General features: G+C 36.9%; 1 protein-coding gene across 3 annotated transcripts in view; it reads right to left on the reverse strand.

Moving 5' to 3' along the window:
• LOC150077627 (putative inactive tyrosine-protein kinase Wsck) overlaps window positions 1-24,861 on the reverse strand; it is a 359,285-nt gene that overhangs the window by 153,169 nt on the left and 181,255 nt on the right. For all 3 annotated transcript variants that reach the window (XR_016547735.1, XR_016547736.1, XM_090386934.1), the window contains exons 11-12: window positions 6,390-6,553; window positions 4,244-4,345 (exon numbers count right to left, since the gene is read on the reverse strand). Coding sequence is in view for 1 of the 3 variants with exons in the window: in XM_090386934.1 (XP_090243060.1) it covers window positions 4,244-4,345; window positions 6,390-6,553 (266 nt within the window). In the remaining 2 variants the exon portion in view is untranslated. The remainder of the gene's footprint in view (window positions 1-4,243; window positions 4,346-6,389; window positions 6,554-24,861) is intronic.

Below are 24,861 nucleotides of genomic sequence, written 5' to 3' on the forward strand. Positions count from 1 at the left end.
AAGATGAAGAGGGAGAAGGATGAAAGAGGAGGGGGCTCCCCCAGCCCAGTCCAGGATAAATTGTTAGGGGTAAAAAAAAAAAAAAAAAAAAAAAAAAATGAGAGTGGCTGAGACAGTGCTAGTCTGACTTGGTGAGCCCCAGGCCAGGGCAGAACACGAGGACAAAAAAAAAAAAAAAAAAAAAATCTTTAAATCCTGCATCCTGATTGCTGAGCCGAAAGGGAGCATTGATTAGGTGCCAGCAACAGGGAGAAAATAAATAATAAGTTTTTCATCCCACGCGGGACAGAGTAGCAGGAGAGTGCTTTCGCTACTCCAGATCCAGAAATTAGTCCCAGACCCAGAGCAGAATGCGGAGAGAGAGAGAGAGAGAGAGAGAGAGAGAGAGAGAGAGAGAGAGAGAGAGAGAGAGAGAGAGCAAAAAAAAATTATAATAATAAGAATAAATAAATAAATAAAAAAAAAAAAAAGTAAGTTATGATAGGACATTTATCGTTTTGCAGTTATCTCATGTCCTAGGTTGGTAGTAATTAGTTCTAGTAAGGTTTAGGTATCTGTGTCTGACGAAAATTTCCTTAGCAAATGTTTGGAAGGCCCTCAGGTTGCCAGTTGTCGTAATAAGTTGGTCAATATGGATAGGGTCAAGGTTTGTCACAATAGTTTTCAGTTGTGTTTGCTGCTCTTCATATTGAGTGCAGTCAAAGATTATATGGAACTAGTTCTTTTTCCCCACATCTGCATCGATCCGTGTTTGAGAGTACCAGCTGAAAGAGCTTCTCATTAAGGGAACCGTGCCCCTTTCCCAGGAAAGACATTTCAAGACTTAGTGAGAACCACCTTCCCACTACTTTATTCATTATAAATGTTACATCTGGGAGGAATTTTTTAGTCACAGTCCCGAGGTGTCCCACCTGGTCTGCCACACCTTGACGAGCTCATTGAAACAGTGAGTTTTTTCTTTAGTTATATCTTCCTCAAGGGAGATCTGCATATCCAGAATGGAAGTGGGGATTCTTTTCTTGAGACTAAAACAGAGTTCTTGGTATATAATGAAAAGATCTGGGGGAAGTGTCCCTGCAATTACCTGAATGGCAGCCATGGATACAGTGCGACAAATCCTGTGGGTGGCAAGAATCATGTTTCTTTGGATGGTATGGAGTTTATTTCTCATTCTTATCAAGACCGCTCGATGAAACCATGCTCCTGCAGCATATGATACAATAGGTAGAAAAACCGCTTTAGAGTATATCAGGAGTGTTCTTTTAGAGAGGCCCCAGTCACTTCTGGATACTCTTAACAATGGCTGCAGTAAACCTCTTAACCTTAGTGGCCATTTGCTGCAGGAAAGACAGCTTGTGTTCTATTACCACTCCTAAGACTTCGGTTTGTAGTACTAGGGGAAGTTGGATGCCACTGATCTTGACCTGAGGGGGCCACCTGATATCTAGTTTAGTTTTGAATATGATCATGTTTGATTAGGCAGGGTTGATTTGTAGTTTGTTGGTTCTAGCTCAAGTCATGAGATGATTAATTACCTGTTGGATATTTGTTTCTATTGCAAATCGAGACCTTCCTGAGACTATGATGGTAAAATCATCAGCAAAGGCTGACGATTTAATTTTTCTGTTATCAAAGGTATTATGTAGCCAGTCTTGTAAGACCATATTCCATATCAGGGACCCCAGGACTGAACCCTGGGGACATCCCCGGTAGATGGACCGCTGCATTTGGTGATGTCTTGACTTTACTACTATTGTTCTGTTGGAGAAATAGGATCTAAACAGTTTGTATAAGCTGAGGGAACATCCAACTGCCCAGAGGCAGTCCAGGGCGCTCTCCCACCACAGATTATCAAAGGCCTCCTCGAAGTCGATGAAGATTGCTAATTCATATTTAGATTGAGACATTTCTAGGTAGAAGACAAGATCGGTAAGTGCCTCCTCACAAGAACTTCCTGGAGTGAAGCCACACTGTGAAGGAGAGATGAGATCTTTGACAGTGACAAAGATCTCATCTCTTTGAGATCTTTGTCACTGTTTGAGATCTTTGACAGTGACAAAGATCTCATCTCTCATGAGATCGGTGCCACCTTCCAGCACTGGGGAAGCACAAGAAAGAGAGACACTTGTTGTAAAGCAGAAGTAGGTGTTCTGGTTTAAGTATACTGAAGCGCATTATGAAAACATACTCAATACAGTCAGTACCTGGGCACTGACTGTATTGAGTACAGTACAGTCAGTACCTGGGCATTTATTCATGTTGATTCTTTTGAGGACTGATTCCAGCTCCTGTAAAGTAAATGGTTCTGAATTGTGTTGGGGGAGATATTCTTTGTTCCTCTTCCTGATTGCTGTATGGTCAGGGTCGTCTTCAGAAGGGATGTCATTAGGGAAGAACCTGTCAAGAATAACATTTGTGGAATCTGTCCAATTTGCTGTTTCCTGGTGGTTAGTCCTAACTGATCCGTGTATGTCTGCAGTATAGCTCTTTTCCATTATGATTTTGTACAGCAGTTTGCATTACCAGACTTTTTGACAAAGGTAGTCCAGGTTTCTCTCTTCCTCATGGCAATAGCTGTTGTATAGGTATTCTTTTTGTGGATGTAGTCATTGTAGAATTGGGCCACATCTTCAGCAGGCCAATCTCAGTGGGTACCTCCACTGAGTCCAAGGAAGCTCTCATAATAATGGCTAAGGGTTTCTTATTTCCTTTGCTGTCTCCTTTAATATAAGTGGATAGATCCCATCCACCCCAGGTGCCTTTCTTATGTTTTACTTCAACAATTTCTCCTCCACTTTGCTCTTCTCAGCTATTACAAAATCATTAAGCATCCTGCTACAATTTGATAACCTTCTGACATTTTCTTGCCTTAATAAATCCTCATGTGTGAATGTAGATGCAAACATGAGGAGTTATTAAGGAAGGAAAATGTCAGAAGGACCTCCTGGGCCAAACTGTGCCTGTTCACTATTTATTTAATGCTATTATTCAAAAATAATGGTTAGATAGCCATCAGAATGAAGCGGCCACACGTCAGTCATCCACGTAGATGTTATCTCCATGTCCACTGCAGATACTTCTCCACTGATTTTGCCATAGCAATTTTATGCAGATTCTTAAAACGATCAAGCCACCCATTTGAGCAAAAAAATCCTGCATAGTTGAAAAGCCATGCAAATTCTTCTGCTTTAGCCTTTAAGACTGGTCCACTTTGGGTAAACCGGCATTTCTTTGTGCAGTGAACCATTTCAGCAGAGCTTGATCAATATCATCTTTGTTGCATTTCTTGAGTCTCTTCGCTGTTACATTGTCATCGCAGGCCTTCAACACTGCATCTCTATTTTTCCAGTGTTGAAACACTAGATGAAGAAAGTCTGTGCTTCTTGCATATCTCTATGTTCTTCTGAGCAGTCTGCAGTTCTTCAATAATTTTGAATTTTTCCTTCACCGATAATGCTTTCCTCTTCGACATTTTCAGGCTCTGAGATTGAAACCAAGTGCCTCTTTCTGTCCTTTAGAAGTGAGAGAGTTCGTCCTTAATTTTATAAGGGTTTATAAAATTTTCTACGAAATCCACTATCCAAAATGATCAGCGTCAAAGCAGCGAATGCATCTAAGCTCTCTGGAGGTCTGTTTTTATCTACTGAGCAGGGGCCATCGATTGGTCATCAGAAAAGGAGTGGGGTGTGTTTTACAGCTCACTGATTGGTTCGCTGATGACCAAAAGAGTAGGTAAAAGCAGATCTCTAGAGAGCTTAGAAGCATTTGCTGCTTTCACGATCATTCTAGACAGCAGATTCCACAGGCAATTCTATAAACTTTCTTTTGAAGAACAAGTAGACACTTCCTTCTCATTTGTAAAGGTTGACAAGAACCACTTGGTTTGCTGCACATGGCAGTATGTTCCCTTGTTATATCCAGGACGTGCTCGTTATATCTGAATTGAATTCGTGCTTGTTATATCTAGGTTTAAATGAGACCAAACAAAATATCTCAGTTTATCATTGTATCCGGGGACTCGTAAGCAGGCTCATTATAAACTAGTTCAACTGCATATATATATGTACACATAAGTGGAGAGTATAAAGGTAGGTAGATAGTGTCAAAGTACTTACGTATCCATTATGGTTGTTGGGTTCTTTCCGCTTAAATTTAGCAGTGTCCCTGATCCATAAACCATTAATTAATAAATATTTTTATACTATTAAATTCTTATAAAAAATTATACATATAATATACATACCTTTCCAAGTGGACTAAACTGAGCAAGACCAAAATTAGCAATTTTAGGTACAAAACCATCTGCCACTAGTATGCTTCTTGATGACAGGTGACGGTGTAATATCTAATGTATAAAAACATTTTAAAATTCATTATAAATTTAAAAATAACTAAATACATGAATCATGCAATTAAAAAAAAAACTACAAATGAATCTCCATTTGTAGTTTTTTTTTTTTTTTAAATCTTATAATTTTAATTATACAAGACAAAAAAAAGATCTTATTTTAAAATGAATATGACCCCAAGCAGTAGTTTTTTTTTTTTTTTTTTTTTTTTTATGTAAACCCCAAACACGAGAGGTATTAGAACCTATAGTACCTAGTACCGTGCTTAGGTTGGAGGTTGAGAAGACGAAAGAAGATATTTGTTGACATTGGACTTGAACTTCTGTAGACTGTAATTTTCAGGAAATACATATGAAGGAAGGTTGTTCCAGAAAACGGCCAATTCAGAAGAACAGTGCCCATGGAAGTATCTGTAGAAGAGGCATGCAGCAGAAACAGTATGTCTATGAAACAGCGAGAGAAGAGACTCTGTTAGAGATGAATCATTAATTAACCTCTTCTGAATGGAATCAAGAAGCCTGAGAGAGGTTTTTTTGGGGTACCACCCCAGATGTGGGAACAATATTCCATGGTAGGGCGGATTTACGATTTATACAAAGTGAACAGCTGTTTGGAAGAAAAGTACCGCTGAGAGGGAAAGAGAAAACCAAGTTTTTTAGATGCAGAGGAAGCAATATTTGTAATGTGCTTGTGCCAAGAGAGATTAGAAGTCAGGGTAATCCCCAAAGGAGATATATCATTTTGCCGAAATCGGAGTGTCACTAAAGATAAGCATAGGAGCAGAAGAATCCTTTTTGCGAGATATAAGACAAGACTGAATTTTAGAAGGGTTGAAATCAACTAAGTTGTCTTTGCCCCACTGGAGAATTACCTGAAGATCGGCATTTAAGGAATTGGTAGCAGATTTTCGAGAAGTTGAAGCTAACTGAGCAGGACAAGGTTTCTCAAAATGGAAAGTGGAATGCAGTATGCTATATCGGCAAAACTATGGATAGGATTTCCAGTCAATGGAAGAAGGTCAAAATATACAAGAGGAAAAGAGTGGGGTAAAGAACTGAACCTTGTGGGAAACCGGCATTAGTGGAGAAGTTAGAAGACAGAGAGCCATCTACCATCACCCTCAGTGAGCGATCAGAGAGAAAATTGGATAACCAATTACTAAAAACAGTTGGCAATCCATAAGATGGAAGCTTGTTTATAAGACCTTTATGCCAAACATGATCAAAAGCCTTTGAGATGTCAAGAGCAACTACTTGTGTTTCACCAAACCTTTCCATTGAATTAGTCCATAAATGGGTAACATAAGCCAGAATATCACCAGTGGATCGACACTGACAGAATCCATACTGGCGATCGTTGATCAGACGGAAGGTTTCAAGGTAGTTTAAGAGTTGGCAGTTGATTTCTCCATTACTTTAGAAAGAGTAGAAGTAATTGCAGAAATGGTGGGTATGAATGTGCCGCTAGCCATCTCCCCAGAGCATCCCATACGTGTTTGATGGGATTTAGATCAGGGGAACGGTCATGTTACCATGGTAACAGTGAGTATGTAACAAGAACATATTCTGTTCATATCCTAGTAACTTCAGCATCGCCCTTATCCACCAAAATTTCCTACCAAAAAAGGCAGATGTCCATTCTATCATCAATGATAAGGTTATGGCTGCTGTAAACTGATGGATATTTGAATGACCCTATGAAAATTTCTACGCAGCTGAGATAAAAGCAATGAGTACTACTGTGACAAGTTTGCAGAGTTACAAAGAAACTGCACTTAAAAATAACTAGTAATAACTTTTCGGGTAGGTCCCTTCTTGTTTAAGCATACAATTTAAGGCCACTCACTTGGATCGCTTTAATTTACCAATCATCATGGTATTTGCACTTTAATTAATGCAATAAAATAAATAAAATAATCATTTGCCAAATATATTCTAATTTACTTCTTTTTGGTTTTAGAAAGAATATAATGGAACATTCAGAAATAAGTTAATTTTCAAACCTTATAAGCTACTTTCAAAACAAACAGATGATACATACCCCTCGTTCAGAAAGATGTACCATTCCTCTCACTATATCCATAGCTATTTCAGTTAACTGTGTTTCTAGAATATTACAAATGCGTCCTTCAGTCTGTTGCCGACTTCGCAGTAACAAACCTCTGAGTGATGATGAATAATGTTCCACAACCATGTGGAAAATTTCTGGTAATTAAAGGGAACGAGAGAAAAGATATTTAATTTCTTCAATAATATTTAAAACAAGTCAGTTGTGACTTCTGTATAATTTAATTTTGTAATATATGATAGATATTCCAAAAGTAAAAAGTAAGGTAAAAAGTATGGACCCTGTGACATGCATTTATTATTACACTGCACACATGCAGTCAAGACATTACCTTTCTGCATAAATCACTATCCTTGCTTGGGCAGTTAACCTGGTGGGGAACCTGTCACAAAGAAACCTTGGTGCAATCAGAGTGTCTGCAACCAGATCATAACCACTGCAACAGCATCATTATTATTATCATCACTCAGACTGCAGAGCTAATAAATGCTGTTTGACAGGCAAAAAAAGTCTGAGGGTTTCCAAGTTGCTGCTGTGGGCAGGCTGCTGCAACATCTAACACCCATAACCATATGTGGAGGGTCCTCACCTGGCCTTTTTTATGAACATCTTTCCTCAGTTTATTCAAAATGTCAGAGTATTGGGATGCACCAATGGTGCCTCCCTCAAGAAAAAGTGCAACAGGATGTCTTTGTGCATCATAGAAGACTGTTGCTGTGGTCTTCTTCTTCTCCCTTGCTGATGGGACTGTTTTGAATTTTCTTTTTCTATTAGTAGGGAGGTGAAGCATTTCCATGTCACGGAGTCCACATTTCATTGTAGTGTGACATCAATGACCCAGATCTTATCAATGGTGAAGTTGTTCAAGAATTCTGTTAGTTGTCCTGTACAAATATGAGAATATGCATTCATATAAATATGCTCTAAAGAAAGTATCCTATGCACATTTTCTGTTACTGTTTCAGCAACCATCATGACGATAGATTCCTGTATCCAAGCATACCATGGATTTCTTGAAAAAGGTGAAATATTCCACATAGTTGCAATTTCCAAACTTTCAGATACAAGTCCTCTCGGATTAATGCAACAAATGCTGCCTATAACGTATTGGTATTGGTGTTTTTGGGCACAAGGGCAACTAAGGCCAAAATGTGCCTGTTCCTATGACATGTTTTAATATAAGATTTCGGTCAGTTTGTCATCATAGAAAATCATATATTTGTATCTGCTTAAGAAAGGTAAATAGTTCATTTAAATTTGCATTGTTTCCAATAATATGGGCAAGTGATGGGCTCTTTCAATCGTGACAGTGAAAGGAAACTATTTTTTCGGAAATAGGAATACTACTTACAATCTAAAAGTATATGCTTGATGGTAAGTGGTAAAGTGCAATGCGCGCATTGAGGTGGAACCTCCTGCTTGAGTAGATATATATGGGTTGGATGTGTATGCCCTATGCATAATCTTGCTAGCACAACCTCTTCTTGACTGTTTTGCCTGTAGCTAGATTTCCATAGTGCTGGTTCCTCTTTGATTTCGAGCAATTTGTTGTTCGTTTGTGACTTCCAGATTTCAAACCACTGAATTGTATAGATTTTTTTAATGCGCTTCAAGTAATCTATGTATGGTACTTGGTAATGTGATGGTATTGTACTGATTGGTTGTTTGGCTGCCTGATCTGCTCTCTCATTACCTGTGATACCAGAGTGCCCTGGTATCCAGCAAAATAACACTGCATGTTTCTTACTTCGTAGGTGGTTTAAGCAGGAAAAAATTTGTTTTATAATGGGATGCGATATTGAAAGTTTATTGTCTAATGCAGACACTGCACTCATGGAATCTGTGTATATTATACTGCTGGTATTGTGGGAAGTGTTTATATTTTCTAGGGCTAATTTTATTGCGTATAATTCTGCAGAGTAACTGCTACACTCAATTGGTAGTGATATAGAAAGTGTAAAAGAGGGAAAGACAGCTGTAGCACCAACAGAAGAGTCTGTTTTTGAACCATCTGTATATATTACACAGCGCTGAGCATTGTTGAGGGAATGGCCTTTATGTAGCTGTTTAATAATTTCACCTGGCAGGGATTTCTTTCTCCATTGCTGAAAATAGGTATCACAGTGAGGGAGAGTTACAGACCAGAGTGGATCAGGTACATCATTCTCTTGAAGCATATTGTCAAAGTTTATGTCCCAGGCATGTATCAATTCTTTTAATCGAATATCAGTGGGTCTATTTTCTGTAACTTTGCTGTTGTAGAACGTGATCCAATCAGGGTTGAGAAGCAATGGTCGAACAGGATGGGCTGGAAGGCTTTGCATTTTGGCTGCATAATTAAGGAGCAGCATTTTCCTTCTAAGGTGAAGTGGAGGTTCATGCGCCTCTACATACAGACTCTGGACAGGGGATGTTCTAAAGGCTCCTAGCGAAGTATGAAGGGCACTATGCTGGATGGTGTTCAATCTGGTTAGTGCACTTTTCCTAGCAGAGTCATAGACAACAGCTCCATAATCTAATCGAGACCTGATAAGTGCACGATACAGATGTAGGAGAGAGTATCTATCGGCACCCCATTTCATGGCAGAAATGGACCGAAGAATATTTAGTTTCTTTAAACAAATAGTTCGGAGATATGTTATGTGAGAAACAAAGTTAAGTTTGGTGTCCAACATTAAACCTAGGAAACGAAGATTACTGGTGAGTGGTATCAGGTGGTTCTTTAGCCGAAGTTCCAGTTCTGGATGCAGCTTGCGTTTTTTGCAGAAGTGAATTGCAACTGTTTTTTGTTCTGACATACGATATCCATTCTGCTGTGTCCATATTTCTAGCTTATTTATGGAGAGTTGCAGCTGTCTTTCAATAGTAGGAATATTTTTTGAACTGCAAGATAGAGTGAGATCATCAGCATACATGTATAATTCGACAGTACTGGGAATATTGTGGGTTATAGTGTTTAGCCTAAGTGAAAAAAGAGTAGCGCTAAGTATTGACCCTTGTGGGACACCTTCTTGGGTATAGATACGAGAAAGTACTGATTGATAGCGAACCTGAAAAGTTCTCTTTTGGAGAAAGTTTTTAATAAATTTCGGTAAATGTCCCCGCAATCCTAGGGAATAAAGTTCTCGCAATATGCCATACCTCCAGGTTGTGTCAAAAGCCTTTTCGATGTCCAAACCTACCATTACAAGGTGTTCACTTTTTACATAAGCATTACGGATGTTAGTTTCTGCTTTCACCATGAGATCTAAAGTGGATCTGTTTTGTCGGAATCCAAATCGATTGTTGTTTAGCAACTTTTGAGTTTCAAGAATCCAGGTAAGTCGCCGGTGTACCATCTTTTCTAGAGTTTTGCCAAGACAACTGGTGAGGGAGATTCGTCGATAATTTTGTGTGAGTGATTGATCCTTTCCTGGTTTGGGAAAGGCTAGAATAACGGAGTGATGCCAGGTAGAGGGATATGTACCTTCAAGGAAGATCCGATTAAAGAAAGTTATTAGCAAATTCAAATCTATATTGTTTAGAGGTTTTAGCATTACATAATAGATTCCATCAGCTCCAGCAGCGCTATTTGGTGATCTGTTTATTGCTCTTTGGAGTTCAAAAAGACGAAAAGGTTGATTGTCGGCTAGAGACTGAGTAGTTTGGAAATTTATCTTATATTTTTCAGCTATGGCTTTAGTTTGTAGAAAGGAAGTATCATAAGCTGTAGTGGCAGAAATTTCAGAGAAAGTCTCTGCAAGCACATTAGCTATTTCTTGTGGTGAGGATATTTCTTGTCCGTTCTTGATTAAAATTGGAGCAGAAACCGGGAAAAATTTGCCATTTAGTTGTCGAATTTTTTTCCAAATAGTTTTACTGCTAGTGTCTTTTGTGATAGAAGAGGCAAACTGTATCCATGATTCTTTTTTGGCTTGTCTTCTAATTTGTCGTGCTTTTGCCTTAAGCCTTTTAAACTGGATTAGGTTGTCTGTGGTTGGAAACTTACGGAACTGATTCCAGGCTTTATTTTTTTTTCTTTTTTCGCTATGGTACAAGTGTCATTCCACCAGTGTTTAAGGTTTCTGTGTTTGAAAGCAGAAGATTTTGGTATTGCTTTGGAAGCTGCTGCTTCCTTTGTTTGGTAATGTGCTCAGCAACATCATCAATGGACCCTAGTTGTATCAGTTGGCTATCAAAGGAGATGGAGACAGAAAACTTTTCCCAATCTGCTTTAGAAAATTTCCATAACACCCGATGATCAGGGCAAGGTGTCTGCATTGTTTGAATTCTGCATATTATTGGGAAATGATCACTGTTGTGCAGATCATTTAAAACCGTCCAATCTATAATAGGAAGTAACTCGGGGGAACATATAGATAAGTCAATTGCCGACATACATCCCGTGGAGAGATGAGTGTAGGTGTTATGACAAGTGTTCAGCAAAGTTAGGTTCAGTTGGTCTATGAGCTTTTCTAGCAAGTGCCCTCTATTATCCATGTGAGCAGATCCCCATAGCGCATGATGTGCATTCAGGTCACCAAGAAGACAAAAAGGAGATGGTATTTGTTTTATAAGATCTTCTAATTCTTTCAACGTGTAAATATTGTTAGGTGGAAGATACAATGAGACGAGAGTTATTGTTTTTCCCATTGCTACATGAACTGCAACGGCTTCTAAGTGAGTCTGAAGAGGAATGTTTCTTGCTGGAAATTTACAATTCACTAGAATTGCAACTCCACCATGTGCATGGCTTGAACTAATTCTATCTTTTCTATAGGCTGTAAAATGTTTAATCGAATAAGTTACCTGTGGATTTAAGTAAGTCTCTTGCAAGCAAATGGCTACCGGATTATATTGCGAGATCAAATCGTTTATATCATCAGTATTACTGCGTAAACTTCTGCAATTCCATTGTACAATGTGCATCATTATTTGGTTTTAGAGAGAGAAGATGATTCTGTCTGTTTCTTGTACGAGGGAGCAGTTTGCTTTTGGCGATCATGCTTTATCTTTTCCTTTCTTGGAAAATAAGGGCGTCCATATTCTGTACTCCCTTCTACATCATCAGTACCAGTAGATGAACATCCAGTCTCCATGTCATCTTCTGCATGAAGATCAAGGACTGTTTCTTCTTGTGCATTTACAGCTTCGCTGTCCATGCTGCTTGAATTTGGTTGTTGCAATTCAGTGGCACGTTGCCTTTGTGGTTTCCTTTGTAATTTATCGATTGATGTAATTTTAGATGGAACTGAGAGTGGAGTAATGTTTATTTCGTCCATTGAAACAGGTTTGTTAGCGGGCTGATTTATCAAAAGTACAGATCGCGCCCATTCTGCAATGGATGTGTTAGGTGGGATTGACACTTCTGTTTGGGTAGCAACAACTTGACAGTTTTGGGTGGCAGTTGCATAACTGCATTTTGGCATAGTTACCTTGACTTGCCTTCTTGCTTCTTGATATGATACTTTGTTTTCAATCTTAAACTTCTGTATCTTTTTTTCCATTTTTCACAGATCACATGATTTTGAATAAGCTGGGTGATCATTCTTACGATTTGGGCACTCTGGAGATTTTGCAGTACAATCTGTTTGAGAATGATTTTTCGAACCACAATTAGGACATGTAATTTCTCCTCTGCATGTTGTTTGAGAATGACCGAATTTTTGGCAACACCTTAAGGGATTTGGAATGTATGCCCGGACTCGGCAGTGGAGGTAGCCTGCTTTCACTGAGTTTGGTAAATTTGGTGTACTGAAGGTCAATATGATATTTCGTGTTGGAACTAGTTTATTGTCCTTCCGGATCATGATTCGCCTTGCTTGTGTTACTTTTTGTTCTTGTAATTCCGTAACTATTTCCTCTTTGGTGACGTTTAGTAAATCCCACTCACTTATTACTCCTTTAGAGGAGTTCAGTGTATTATGCGGCGTGACTTTGATTGGGATTCCGCTTATAGTTGACAGTTTCAATAACAGTTCAGAGTGTCTTGCCTGAGTGGTTTCAATTAATAAATCTCCTGACTGAAGTCGTTTAACCATTTTTGGTGTTCCTGCTGAATTCTCGAGACATCTTTGAATGACAAAGGGAGACAAATTGCTTACTGGTTGATTCGATAATGAATGCATTATCAGAAAAGCTGGTGGTTCTGGTTTGTTAGAATCTGTTCTCATTCTTTTCGAGAGACAAGGATCATGTTCCCTTCTACGGGTGTCAATAGGTTGAGAGCCTGTTGGCTCTAGTGGTGGGTATTCGTCGCAATCCATTGTTGCTCCTTTTCGCCCCGGGAGAGGAGCTTCCTTCTCCCAGGTTACAGGCCCCACCACGTGGAGGCAGGAGCGGTGCCACCAGTGACCAAGCGATAAGAAGTTATTGGTTAGTGTGTTACAAGGGTTAGTTATATATATACAAAAGAAAGGTGTTTTTCCTTTCTTCTAGGAGGCTTCTTTCTTTATTTATAAAGAGCCAGAAAATAAATAACTTTGAAAGTAAAAGACTTTAGAAATTTTAACTACTTCTTTATAGAAAATACGCTTTGAAAGTCTCTTTGGAAATCACTAGATCACTCGCTTGGCACTCGGGGCCTCCTATAACATAAATAACATGGTCTTTCCAGACAAGGTTCATCATCAGACTTCAACTCAGGCACCACACAGAAACATGTTTTCTGATCATAATGGTTTCCTCACACAGTTATGCAGTAAGCTCTTAATTTATTTGGTGTATTGCCCTTTGCAGGTGAAAGGCAGATCAACATCTCATCTAAATATTTCTCAAACTATTCAAAAAATTTTAATAGCTGTTGGTAAGTACATTTACTGCATGCCATAAATATTTTAGGACTGGGTGAAAAATTTTTGGTAAAACTGAACTAGCTTGCTATACACGGAGAATAAAAAAAATTATGTAAATTTTAATAAGTATAACCCATAGTATTAATAAAATTCAAACTTACTGACCTAAGCATATACTTTAATTAAACTGTCTAAGCCATTATCTCTAAATGCTGAATCATGTCAAATGCTACTGGAATTTGAATTGTGTTGGTCCCTTCATAGCAGTCATGGTAAAAGCATCTAATCTATCACTCCTTTTTAGAGTATATTTACCATCCTTCTATAGATAGTATGAATCAGAGCTGTACTACTCAATATGTTCTACGTTGATAATAATATTATTAAAATAATAGGAGTTTACCTCAATATAGTGCGTAGAACACTTCCGTATGATACCCTCCAGAAATTAAAACGGAAAAAAACGAAAAAAAATCGACAATTTACCGGTACATTAGAGTAAAATATAAATAATTAAAAAAACCAATTTAACACAATTCAAATCAATTTAAAACAACTGAAAATTCAAATTAATGCAATTAAAAGAATCTAACAAAAATATTCAAAACGATTTTCCTTCCTGAAGCTGACAACGCTTTTTTTTAATTATTTATATTTTACTCTAATGTACCGGTAAGTTGACAATTTTTTCGTTTTTTTCCATTTTAATTTCTGGAGGGTATCATACGGAAGTGTTCTACGCACTATATTGAGGTAAACTCCTCTTATTATTTTACTAATATTACCATCCTTCTGTAACTACCCCCACAGCAAGTACAATGTTTATGACTGCTATCCTTCCACAGTGTATACAAAGGCCTGAGTTTGCATCTTAATTGTATGATATATATATATATATATATACAAATTGTATGATATGATATATATATTTGTATATATATATAGATAAAAATAATCAGGTTACTGAATGACAAAGTAAGCAAGCAAAGTATTAAAACAAAATTATTAAACTGTGTCATGGATCCTGGGTACTACAAGTTACAGTACAGAAACCAGCAACCATAATGAAATATAGACAAATCTTTATATTCAGTGTACAGTCAGTCCTCGTATAACACGTGTTTACACTACACGAATTCAATCATACACTATTTATAAATAGGGGAACGATATCGTATATAACATGAACCGAATTCGCTTATGCACTATTCGCTTTTGTGTTTACAAGAAATGGCAGTCGAATGCAGAATCACCCCAACTGAACGCAACACAATAGCAATGAAGAGAAGATTCTGAATATGTATTTATGTTTTTTATATCAGTGAAGGGGAAACGCTTTTCCATAATAACGTAAAAATCCACAAAATTCCAGCTATCGGTATTATCGCAAATGCAATTAGATCGAGTTACTACCCGTTTATAACAGATTCCACTAGCAGAAATGCAGCTGGAAATTGTTTTATGGTAGTAACCACCAGAAATGTGCTTTAGTAAAATGTGAGCTAGTGAGGTGTTAGTGTGTCTCTTCCTTTACGGTGTTGTTTATTCAGTTGCTACATGCACGCAGCTTTGTTTATGTGTATCAAGCGTGCCTCCTCATTTTGTAATTGTGCTTTATTCCCTAAAAATGAGTAAAATACTTAAAAGGTGTGAAAAGGAAGCATCCTGGTGAACACACTACAGATTCAGAAAGAAAAAGAAAAGCAATATCGATAAACAGAGGCGAACTGGGTCAAAAATTCTTACCCAGGGAAAATTTGTAGCGGCTTCATATTAGCGTTTATGGCCAAAATCACACCGGCCTCCAGCCCACCAGGGTTTCCCCGGTAAGGCTTATGGCCAGTCCGCCTCTGTTGATAGAGAAAAAATATGAAATTTTGAAACACTTTGAGCGAAATTAAGACCATGTGATATTGCACATGCTACTGGCCTAAATGAGGCAACGCCGAGAATTAGAAAGAATGCAGAGAAAATAAAAACAACTTTCATAGCAGGAACAACTCAAAGTGTAATTAAAATCCATTAGATCAAGACAAAGAATTGGAAGAGATGGAATGGCTGTCATCTGTTTGGATAGAAAATCAAACAAAAAAACAAGTTTCCTTATGATAGAAGCAAAAGCAGTAGCAATATTTTATTACGTAATAGTCGTAATAAAATACGAAGTATTTTATTACGATTATTTATTGTGTTTGGTAATGTTTTGGTTACAAATGTGTTCAATCTTGGGTGGTCGGCACCTAACCCTATTTTTCCCACAGGGCCTGTTATTTATATTGCACGAGAATTTCTAGGACAACTATCATGCTATACGAGGTCTGACTGTATAGGAAAGGAATGCTAACCTATCAATTGTAATTACCATGGAAAAATTGAGGCCTGTAAGGTGAAGGAGATAAACTGAAATAAATTAACATAAAAATAATAACGATGTTACCTAAAGTAGTGGGTCCTAGGGCTTTAACTACTTCTTCAAAGGGTCGGCAGCCAAAACTGTAGGAGCCACCACAATAAGCAATGTATCTGTTTCTGTTATGATGTATATGTGCAAAATGTATAAATCATAGCTGACCCAACAGAGACCAAAAAGAAAAGGAATAAAATTTTAACTTTAAAAAAAAAAAAGCTAAAATAATGCCAATAAAACTTTATTAAAGCAAAAAGAAGAATAAAAATTTTGAAATCAAAAAGACCAATACATTACAAAAATTAAAAAAGTAACTGTAGATTACAGGATAAAGTCAGGTTAAAGACAACTTACCACGTGTTTGGACCGGACTCGGTGAAATAGCTGTGTGTGGTGTTTACAGAGTAACATTAGAGAACCAAAGAAGAAAGCCAATAGATCTCTGTCCAGAAGGTTTATATCAGTTGAAGTAACCAGGTGTGAGGGGGAAGAAGTGGAGCCATCAAAGTGTACCGTTCCGTGTTACGGGGAAGTAGGTAAATAAACAAATGAGGCAAAGTGCCAGCAAAGGGAGACTATGACAGACAAAGCAGTGTAGAAAAGACACTAAACTTTGTATCAGAAGAAAAAAGAAATAATAGCAGAGGAATAGCATCTCAATATTGCTTTCGGCCAGCGTGCAAGAAACAAAATGTAGTAATTAAGGATAGTAGAAAGCAATTTGAAGAAGAGTAATATAGTTGTGCTCAGGTAGTCCGGAGTTGCTAAACCTGTAACATAGCTGGTCCCTGGACAAATGCCTCATATGTTTAAGTCGGTATTGGTATTGTTATTGAGTAAATCTAAAAAAAAAAAAAAAAGAGGACAACACCAAAATTGATACTGATAACATTTCTCATGTGCAACCTTTTGATTTAAATAGTCAATTCACCAGCATAGACCTAATCAACTTAAAATTGGTCTTGAATGAAATTTATAATAAATACAAATATATTATTGGTTGTAATTCAGTTTTTTGGAGCAATCTCATTAATCTCTGTGTCTCTAATAACTACATTTTTGACGGCAAAACTGTATACTTACAAACCAAAAGTGGCCCCATGGGTAGCTCCGCCAGCTGTAATCTTAGCTAACCTATATCTATACTGGTCTGAGACCTCTCTACCCTCAGATATTAAACTTTACAGATATATTGATGACCATGGTATTCAACTACCCTACATTTATACACGACTTTGCTAGTATTTACCCTTCAGAACTTACTCTGGAGAAAACAAATAATAATGATTTTTCAGCCAATTATTTAGACTTGTATATTAATATTAGCAGTCCTCAACCCACAATCAATATATACAATAAAAGAGATGCTTTTAACTTTAATGTAGCCAGTTTTACCCGCTGGCACTCTTAAGATTTACAAAAAAGAGTACATGCTAATATAATACTATCCCAATGCATCAGAATTGCTACAATATGCAATAGTGAGTGTCTTTGCTGACAACATTAAACAACTCCATGATAAACTGCTATGCAATAATTTCCCTACAGCATATCTCTAACCATCATTTCAAAACATCAGCAAATATTATAAAAGTTCAAAAAACTTATCAGCTACAACTTTGATATAAACAACATATCTACTATTTGATTACATATTACTTTCAGGCTTGTACATAATGTTGTACAAGCAGGGGTTGTTTGCTTTTGTATAGTTATATACCCCCTAGCCTCTGTCGTGCTTCACGGTGTAGAAAGCTTGTGACCACGAATTGGCAATGCATGGTGGTATTGTGTTCTGTTATGTCTTTTTTTTTTTTTTTTACATTTACTCAATAACAATGGACTGAGACAGTATTTAAATTCTATACAGTGGGATCAACTGATGATATTGCCAACAGCAAATTCAAAATGGGAAGCATTCAAAGAACTTATCTTGGAAGCTACTAGGCTTTACATACCAACTAAGAAATATTGTTCAAGGTTTAGGCCTAAATGGATGTCAGATGAACTAATGAAGCATATGGCAGAGAAGAAAAATGCATGGGATACATACAAATTAACACGTGACACAGACGCCTATGATAAATACAAGTTGATCTGTAACCAAGTTACAAAGGAGGTTAGGCAGGCGAAGGCAGATTACGAGAGATCCTTGGCAAGGGATGCGATGAAAAACAGCAAAGAGTTCTTTACTTATGTAAACTCTAGAAGGAAGGGGATGAATCAGATTGGTCCACTTGAGATCGATGGGTCAACTGTTGATGACCCTGCTCAGATAGCTAACAAACTAAATGAATATTTTGCATCGACATTCACACATGAGGAGTTATTCAGCGAGGGGAATGCCAGAGGTGTATTCAACTCTAGCAGTAAGCTAGAGAATCTTGTAATAACTTAGAGCAAAGTGGAGGAGAAATTGTTGAAGATAAACACAAGAAAGGCACCTGGGGTGGATGGGATCTATCCAGTTATATTAAAGGAGGCAGCAAAGGAAGTAAGCAAACCCTTAGCCATAATTATGAGAGCTTCCTTGGACTCAGGGGAGGTACCCACGGACTGGAGATGTGCAAATGTGACCCCAATTCACAAAGGGGGATCAAAGGCTGACACAAGTAATTATAGACCTGTGAGTTTAACTTCTGTTCCCGGAAAATTAATGGAGGCACTGGTTAAAGAAGCACTGCAGGATCATCTAGACAAGACTTCAGTTATAGCTAGGACACAGCATGGTTTTGTTAAGGGTAAGTCTTGCCTGACCAATTTGATTGGATACTATGATGCAGTCACAAAAGAACTGGATGCAGGGAATAACGTTGATATTATATACTTGGATCTTAGAAAGGCTTTTGATACTGTTGCACATGGAAGACTGCTGCACAAATTGGAGCAGTGTGGCATTGGAGGCAAATTGCTGCTATGGATAAAGGGGTGGTTGAGGGGGAGAAGACAGAGAGTGGTAATCAATGGACACTGCTCATTGTGGACTAATGTTATTAGTGGAGTCCCTCAGGGTTCAGTATTGGGTCCTTTATTGTTTTCTGTATTTATAAATGATATTGATGATGGTATATCAGGCTTAATGTCCAAGTTTGCAGACGATACAAAGGTTGGCAGGGTTGTCAAGGACACTACTGACACTATGCTACTGCAACAGGATTTGGAAAGGTTGAGCAGATGGGCTGAGAGGTGGCAAATGAAGTTTAACATTGACAAATGTAAAGTACTACATATGGGAAACAGCAACCCCAGAGCAACGTATCAACTCTGTGGTACTACACTGACAGTGGTAGAGAATGAAAGGGACCTGGGGGTGGTTGTGCAGGCAGATATGAAGTTCTCTGAGCAGTGCAGATGGGCTGCAAGAGTAGCTCATGGTGTATTGTCAATGATATATAGGAATTTTTCTAGCAGGGATAAGGAGGTGGTCATTCCCTTGTATAAAGCAATGGTCAGGCCACACCTAGAGTACTGTATACAGGCCTGGAGGCCTCATTTCAAGAAGGATGTAGAGCTGCTGGAACGAGTACAGAGAAGGGCAACTAGATTGGTGAATGGGACAAAGGGATGCTCTTACGAAGAAAGGCTTAAGTTTTGCGAATTACAGTGTCTGGAAACTAGGCACCAGTGAGGTGATCTGATAGAATTGTACAAAGCCTTGAATGGTTTGAGCATGCTCAATGCTGATGGGATTCTTCCTCTTGCTCAGAATAATCACCTGAGAGGGCATAAATTCAAATTGAGGAAAGACAGATGTAGGATAGATGTGCGGAAATTTGCCTTTAGCCAGCGGTTGGTTGGTAGGTGGAACAGACTTCCATCCCTTGTCGTGGAAGTTGATAGCCTAAATAAGTTTAAGGCTCAGCTGGACAGGTATTTCGAACGAACAGAGGGGTGAAGTGGAAGTGGTTATTTTTATTTATGTTACTTTCTTTTTTTTTTTTTTTTGCCTGATGCTGCATAAGCTTGCTTTCTTGCATCAAATGCCTCTACTAATGCTAACAATACCAACTTAAACATATGAGGCATTTGTCCACAGGGACCAGCTATGGTATGGGTTTAGCAACCACGGACTACCCGAGCACAACTATATTACTCTTCTTCAAATTGCTTTCTACTATCCTTAATTACATTTTATTTCTTGTGCGCAATTAGGCTGGCCAAAAGCAATATCGAGATGCTATTCCTCTGCTATCGCTTCTTTTTTCTTCTGATACAAAGGTTAGTGTCTTTTCAACACTACTTCGTCTGTCATAGTCTCTCTTTGCTGGCACTTTGCCTCATTTGTTTATTTACCTACTTCAACTGATATAAACCTTCTGGACAGAGATCTATTGGCTTTCTTCCTTGGGTCTGTAATGTTACTTTGTAAACACCACATGCAGCTATTTCACCGATTCCGGTCCAAACACATAGTAAGTTGGCTTTAACCTGTAATCTACAGTTACTTTTTTAATTTTTGTAATGTATTGGTCTTTTTGATTTAAAAATTTTTATTCTTATTTTTGCTTTAATAAAGTTTTAATGGATTATTTTAGCTTTTTTTTTTTTTTTAAGTTAAAATTTTATTCCTTTCTTTTTGGTCTCTGTCGGGTTGGCTATGATTTATACATTTCGCACGTATACATCATAACAGAAACAGAGACCCTGCTTATTGTGGTGGCTCATACGGTTTTGGCTGCCGACCCTTTGAAGAAATAGTTAAAGCCCTAGGATGTACTACTTTAGGTAACATCGTTATTATTTTTATGTTAATCAATTTATTTCAGTTTATCTCCTTCACCTTACAGGCCTTCTCAATTTTTCCATGGTAATTACAATTGATAGGTCAGCATCTCTTCCCTATACACTGAATATAAACATTTGTGTGTTTGTATATATATATACACACACAGGCTGGCCTTGATTAACGTGATTAATTCGTCCCGCGAGCGCAATGCGCAAACGCGTTAATCGAATATAATAATCAATAAGGAAAAATTATTATTGGTCCTTGACCTTCTGGAATGTCCATAAAGAATTTTAAAAATACCTTTTAAATAACTTTTTAACTGTATACAATGTAAAAGATAATGAAAATAATTATGGAATTAAATGTTTATTGCATAAAACAGCAGTCCCAAACTGTGCGCCGCAGAATATTTTAAATTCTCGAGGGAAACACAGCGATACTCGACATCTGTCGGACACCGCGCGAACTACTAGCTCGAGGTAGTTCACAGTTTCAGCATTTCTTATTAAGTTGTTTGGGCCTAACTACTAAATGGAACTGTTAGGTATTTCTTTTGGTCTGGGTGCGCCTTGAAAAAATTACTAAGACACTAAGGGCGCCGTGAACCGAGAAAGTTTGGGAACCTCTGACATAAAATACACAATGAAGAAATGACTGTTGTGGAAATATTTGAACAGTGTTGACTTTCTGTTTTCATCAATCAATTTCCAATAGCCGACAACAATCTTCTCTGGGCCCTGGCGAAATAAATATCGCAGAGAACCTCAAACCTTTTGTTTGAGGTTCTCTGCGATACGAAAGATTTCATCTAATTCTTTTACTGTTATCTCCTTCCCGGTAACATTTTTATCTGGCTCATTTAAAAATTTGAATTTTTATGCAAGTGTGCATTGACATTATTAGCAGGAGACAAACAAGTAACACGTCTTCCTCCGATGGTTGATGGAACACACCGAGGCAGCAGCAGGCAAACGTTTGTTTATTGACCGTATCACCCGCGGTAAGCTTAACGCGCGATTCAAATCTTTTTCAACTATTGCATAAAAAAAAAAAAAAAAAAAAAGATCACATTAACTGGAAATTTGCATCGTGTAAAGTGAAAGTGGTATAATTTTTCAAATAGCGTTAACTGAAAATTGCGTTATGCAAGGCCTGGCTGTATGTGTGTGTATATATATATATATAGTGGATATGGCAAATAGTTAACAGTTATAAACGTAAGATAATTAATTATAATGGTGATACAATCAGTGAAAACCTAAACAAAGAACCTGACAAGGGAGAGATTTGATTGTTTTGAGAGATTTGAGAATTTGATTATATATATATATATAAATAATCAAATTAATCCAAAAATTAAATAAAGAGATAGAAATTAATAAAATATATATTAAAAATAAATAAGAAAAAATAGTAGGAAAGCTAACATCAATGGCAGCAGAAAAGCACAATCCACTACATGTTGCTTATAATAAGCTAAATTAAAATAGAATATTTGCCAGTAGCATGGCAAACCAGTAGAGTGAAAAAGAACTTTACCAAATAAAATAACATAACAATAACAGTAAAAAATATATAGGGGGGGGATAAAGAAGAAGAGGGTAGTGTTGAAGCAACGTTCCTAAAATAATTTAGAAAATTAAGCCAATTGAAAGAAATTTAGTGGCGTTCCCTCGATGGCACCCATTTCCGAATTATGTGAAATCTCACTAAGGTGGAAACGTAGACTAACAACATTACATGACCAAATAAATTGAAAATAATAATAAAATGAAATAAAATAGACTGATCATTATGCCCCATCTCAACAGAGGACCATGAGGCCAATAATAGTCAGGGAATCACTGCATTTTGAATGCTAAACAAATCCATGCAATGATGGAATGATACTAAAGATCAGACCGCCGATGCAATAGATTTGCATAGCAGTGGTCCTTATGCAGCGAAAAATAATAAAACAAAGCCTAGTACTCGCATGGCCAAACCACACCACTGACAAAACAATAGTTGAACTGAAAATATATAGAATCAAATTAGGCTATAGATGTTGGTACGAATGCAGCATTAGCACATTGTCACGCTATCTCCATGTAAATATGATCAAATTAGTCCAAGAATTAAATAAAGAGATAGAAATTAATAAAATATATATTAAAAATAAATAAGAAAAAATAGTAGGAAAGCTATATATATAAATAGCAGGAAAGATGTTAGCTTTCCTACTATTTTTTCTTATTTATTTTTAATATATATTTTAGTGACAAATGGGCCTGGAGTACTGGGGTCCATAGTTTAACAAATAGATATTTATTTAGAGTATACCCAGTATAAAATAAAATAAAATAAAATATTTCAGTATTTTATACTGGGTATACTCTAAATAAATATCTATTTGTTAATATATATTTTATTAATTTTTATCTCTTTATTTAATTTTTGGATTAATTTGACCATATTTACATGTGGGTAGCGTGACGATGTGCTAACACTGCGTTCATACTGCCATCTATAGCCTAATTTAATTCTATATATTTTCTGTTTTATTATTTTTTGCTGCATAAGGACCACTGCTATGCAAATCTATTGCATCGGCGGTCTGATCTTTAGTATCATTCGGTCATTGCATGGATTTGTTCAGCATTCGAAATGCAGTGATTCCCTGACTATTATTGGCCTCGTGGTCCTCTGTCGAGATGGGGCATAATGGTCAGTCTATTTTATTTCATTTTATTAATTATTATTTTCAATTTATTTGTTCAAGTAATGTTGTCAGTCTACGTTTCCACATAATTCGGAAATGGGTGCCATCGAGGGGACGCCGCTAAGTTTGTTTCAATTGGCTTAATTTTCTAAATTATTTTAGGAACGTTGCTTCAACATTACCCACTTCTTTATCTCCCCCCATATATATTTTTTTCTGTTATTGTTATGTTATTTTATTTGGTTAAGTTCTTTTTCACTCTACTGGCAAATATTCTATTTTAATTTAGCTTTTATATATATATATATATATATATATATCTCCTAGTATGTGAAAGTGAAATATAAATATTATAATAAATATAAATTGTAAAATTAAATTATTTTGTTTTATTTTGTTTTATTCCCATATATTCAGCACGTGCTATTTCCCGAGGCTTTTTTCTCCTGCCTTGGATTCGCGTTGGTAAGCTTGTTAAAATGTTAAAATTTTAAGCGTAATGTTTTCTTTACATTGCCTGCCACAAAATGGGATACCTTTCTATAAGGTTGCATCCTAGTCATTGATTTTACTTTTTCTTTTCTGTTTACCTTTCTCTTTCTTATTCCTAATTTTCATATCTCATGATCTATTAGAGTATTCGAGGGGGAGTGAGATACTATAACTATCCTTCTAACTTTTCCGTTCGCCTTTTGTTAGCACTGGCTGCTGCTCTATCTTTTTACTACACACTGATGCCTAAAAATATTTTATATGCTCTTTTTTGCTTATGTAAATTTAATTTTGGCTATCCGTCGGGCTAACAGTCATCGCACTAGCTTGCTACTAAATTTAGAAATTTAGTTATTTATCTGTTTTGGCCTAATTTACTTTTTGCTTTTTGGACTTTGCCTAGCTGGACGATGACTACAGAAACGGATAGCTCGTTAATTACGGTAGTTACATTGAAAGGGTTAGCCCTAGAAAAAGTCCTCTTCAATGTAACCTATTGCCATAATTAACTTTTTAATGTATCGATTTTTATATATTTTGTAATATATTGCTTAATGCATAGCATATATTTTTTCCTGGTCACGTTAGGTACCTATCTTGGTTATTGGTTTAACTGACAAGCCAATATATTATTTATATTATATTATTATACTACCACCTAATTCATTTACCTATATATATATATATATATATATATATATATAATTAGTATATCTGTAACAAAATCACTAATGATGTAAGAGAGACAGGCAAAAGGTAAGCATGATAAATCTCTAGCAATAGGAGCTAAGAATGGGAAGGAGTTCTACTCATGTGAATACAAAGGAAAAAAAGTGTAAAATCAGATAGGCCTCTAACAAGATGGAAGCAGAGGATTCACAGACAACTCAGACAAAGTTGAATGGGAACTTCAACAATGATGTTTATGACTGAGAGGGAATTTAAAACAAGAGGATTTAATGAAGGAGGTCAGTTTTCTATAAAATAAGGAATGGAATGTTCTCTGAGACATACCTATCAGAGAAGCTAATGACACTGAGGAAGGATAAGGTCTTAGGAGTAGATGATATGCATCCAGTTATATTAAAAGTGAGATATGCATGCAGTTTGATGCACTCATAGTGCATCAAACTGGTTTGCAGTCCTTGAACACATCTTAGTCATCAATCCAGAGAAATTAACATATCAGAATGTAGTGTATGCTGTTAATTGCATGTCGATTTAAAGTTCCATCCATATATGAACTGGTTCAACAATTACTTGTTCATGATTTGGATACATGTTCTTTACATACATATTAATTTATGCAATCTAATCAGAAGGTGAACAATGACCATGACTTA

The sequence above is a fragment of the Mastigoproctus giganteus genome, chromosome 12 (genome assembly GCF_048544385.1).
Source record: "Mastigoproctus giganteus isolate SK-2022 chromosome 12, ASM4854438v1, whole genome shotgun sequence".
NCBI classification, from domain to species: Eukaryota; Metazoa; Arthropoda; class Arachnida; order Uropygi; family Thelyphonidae; genus Mastigoproctus; species Mastigoproctus giganteus.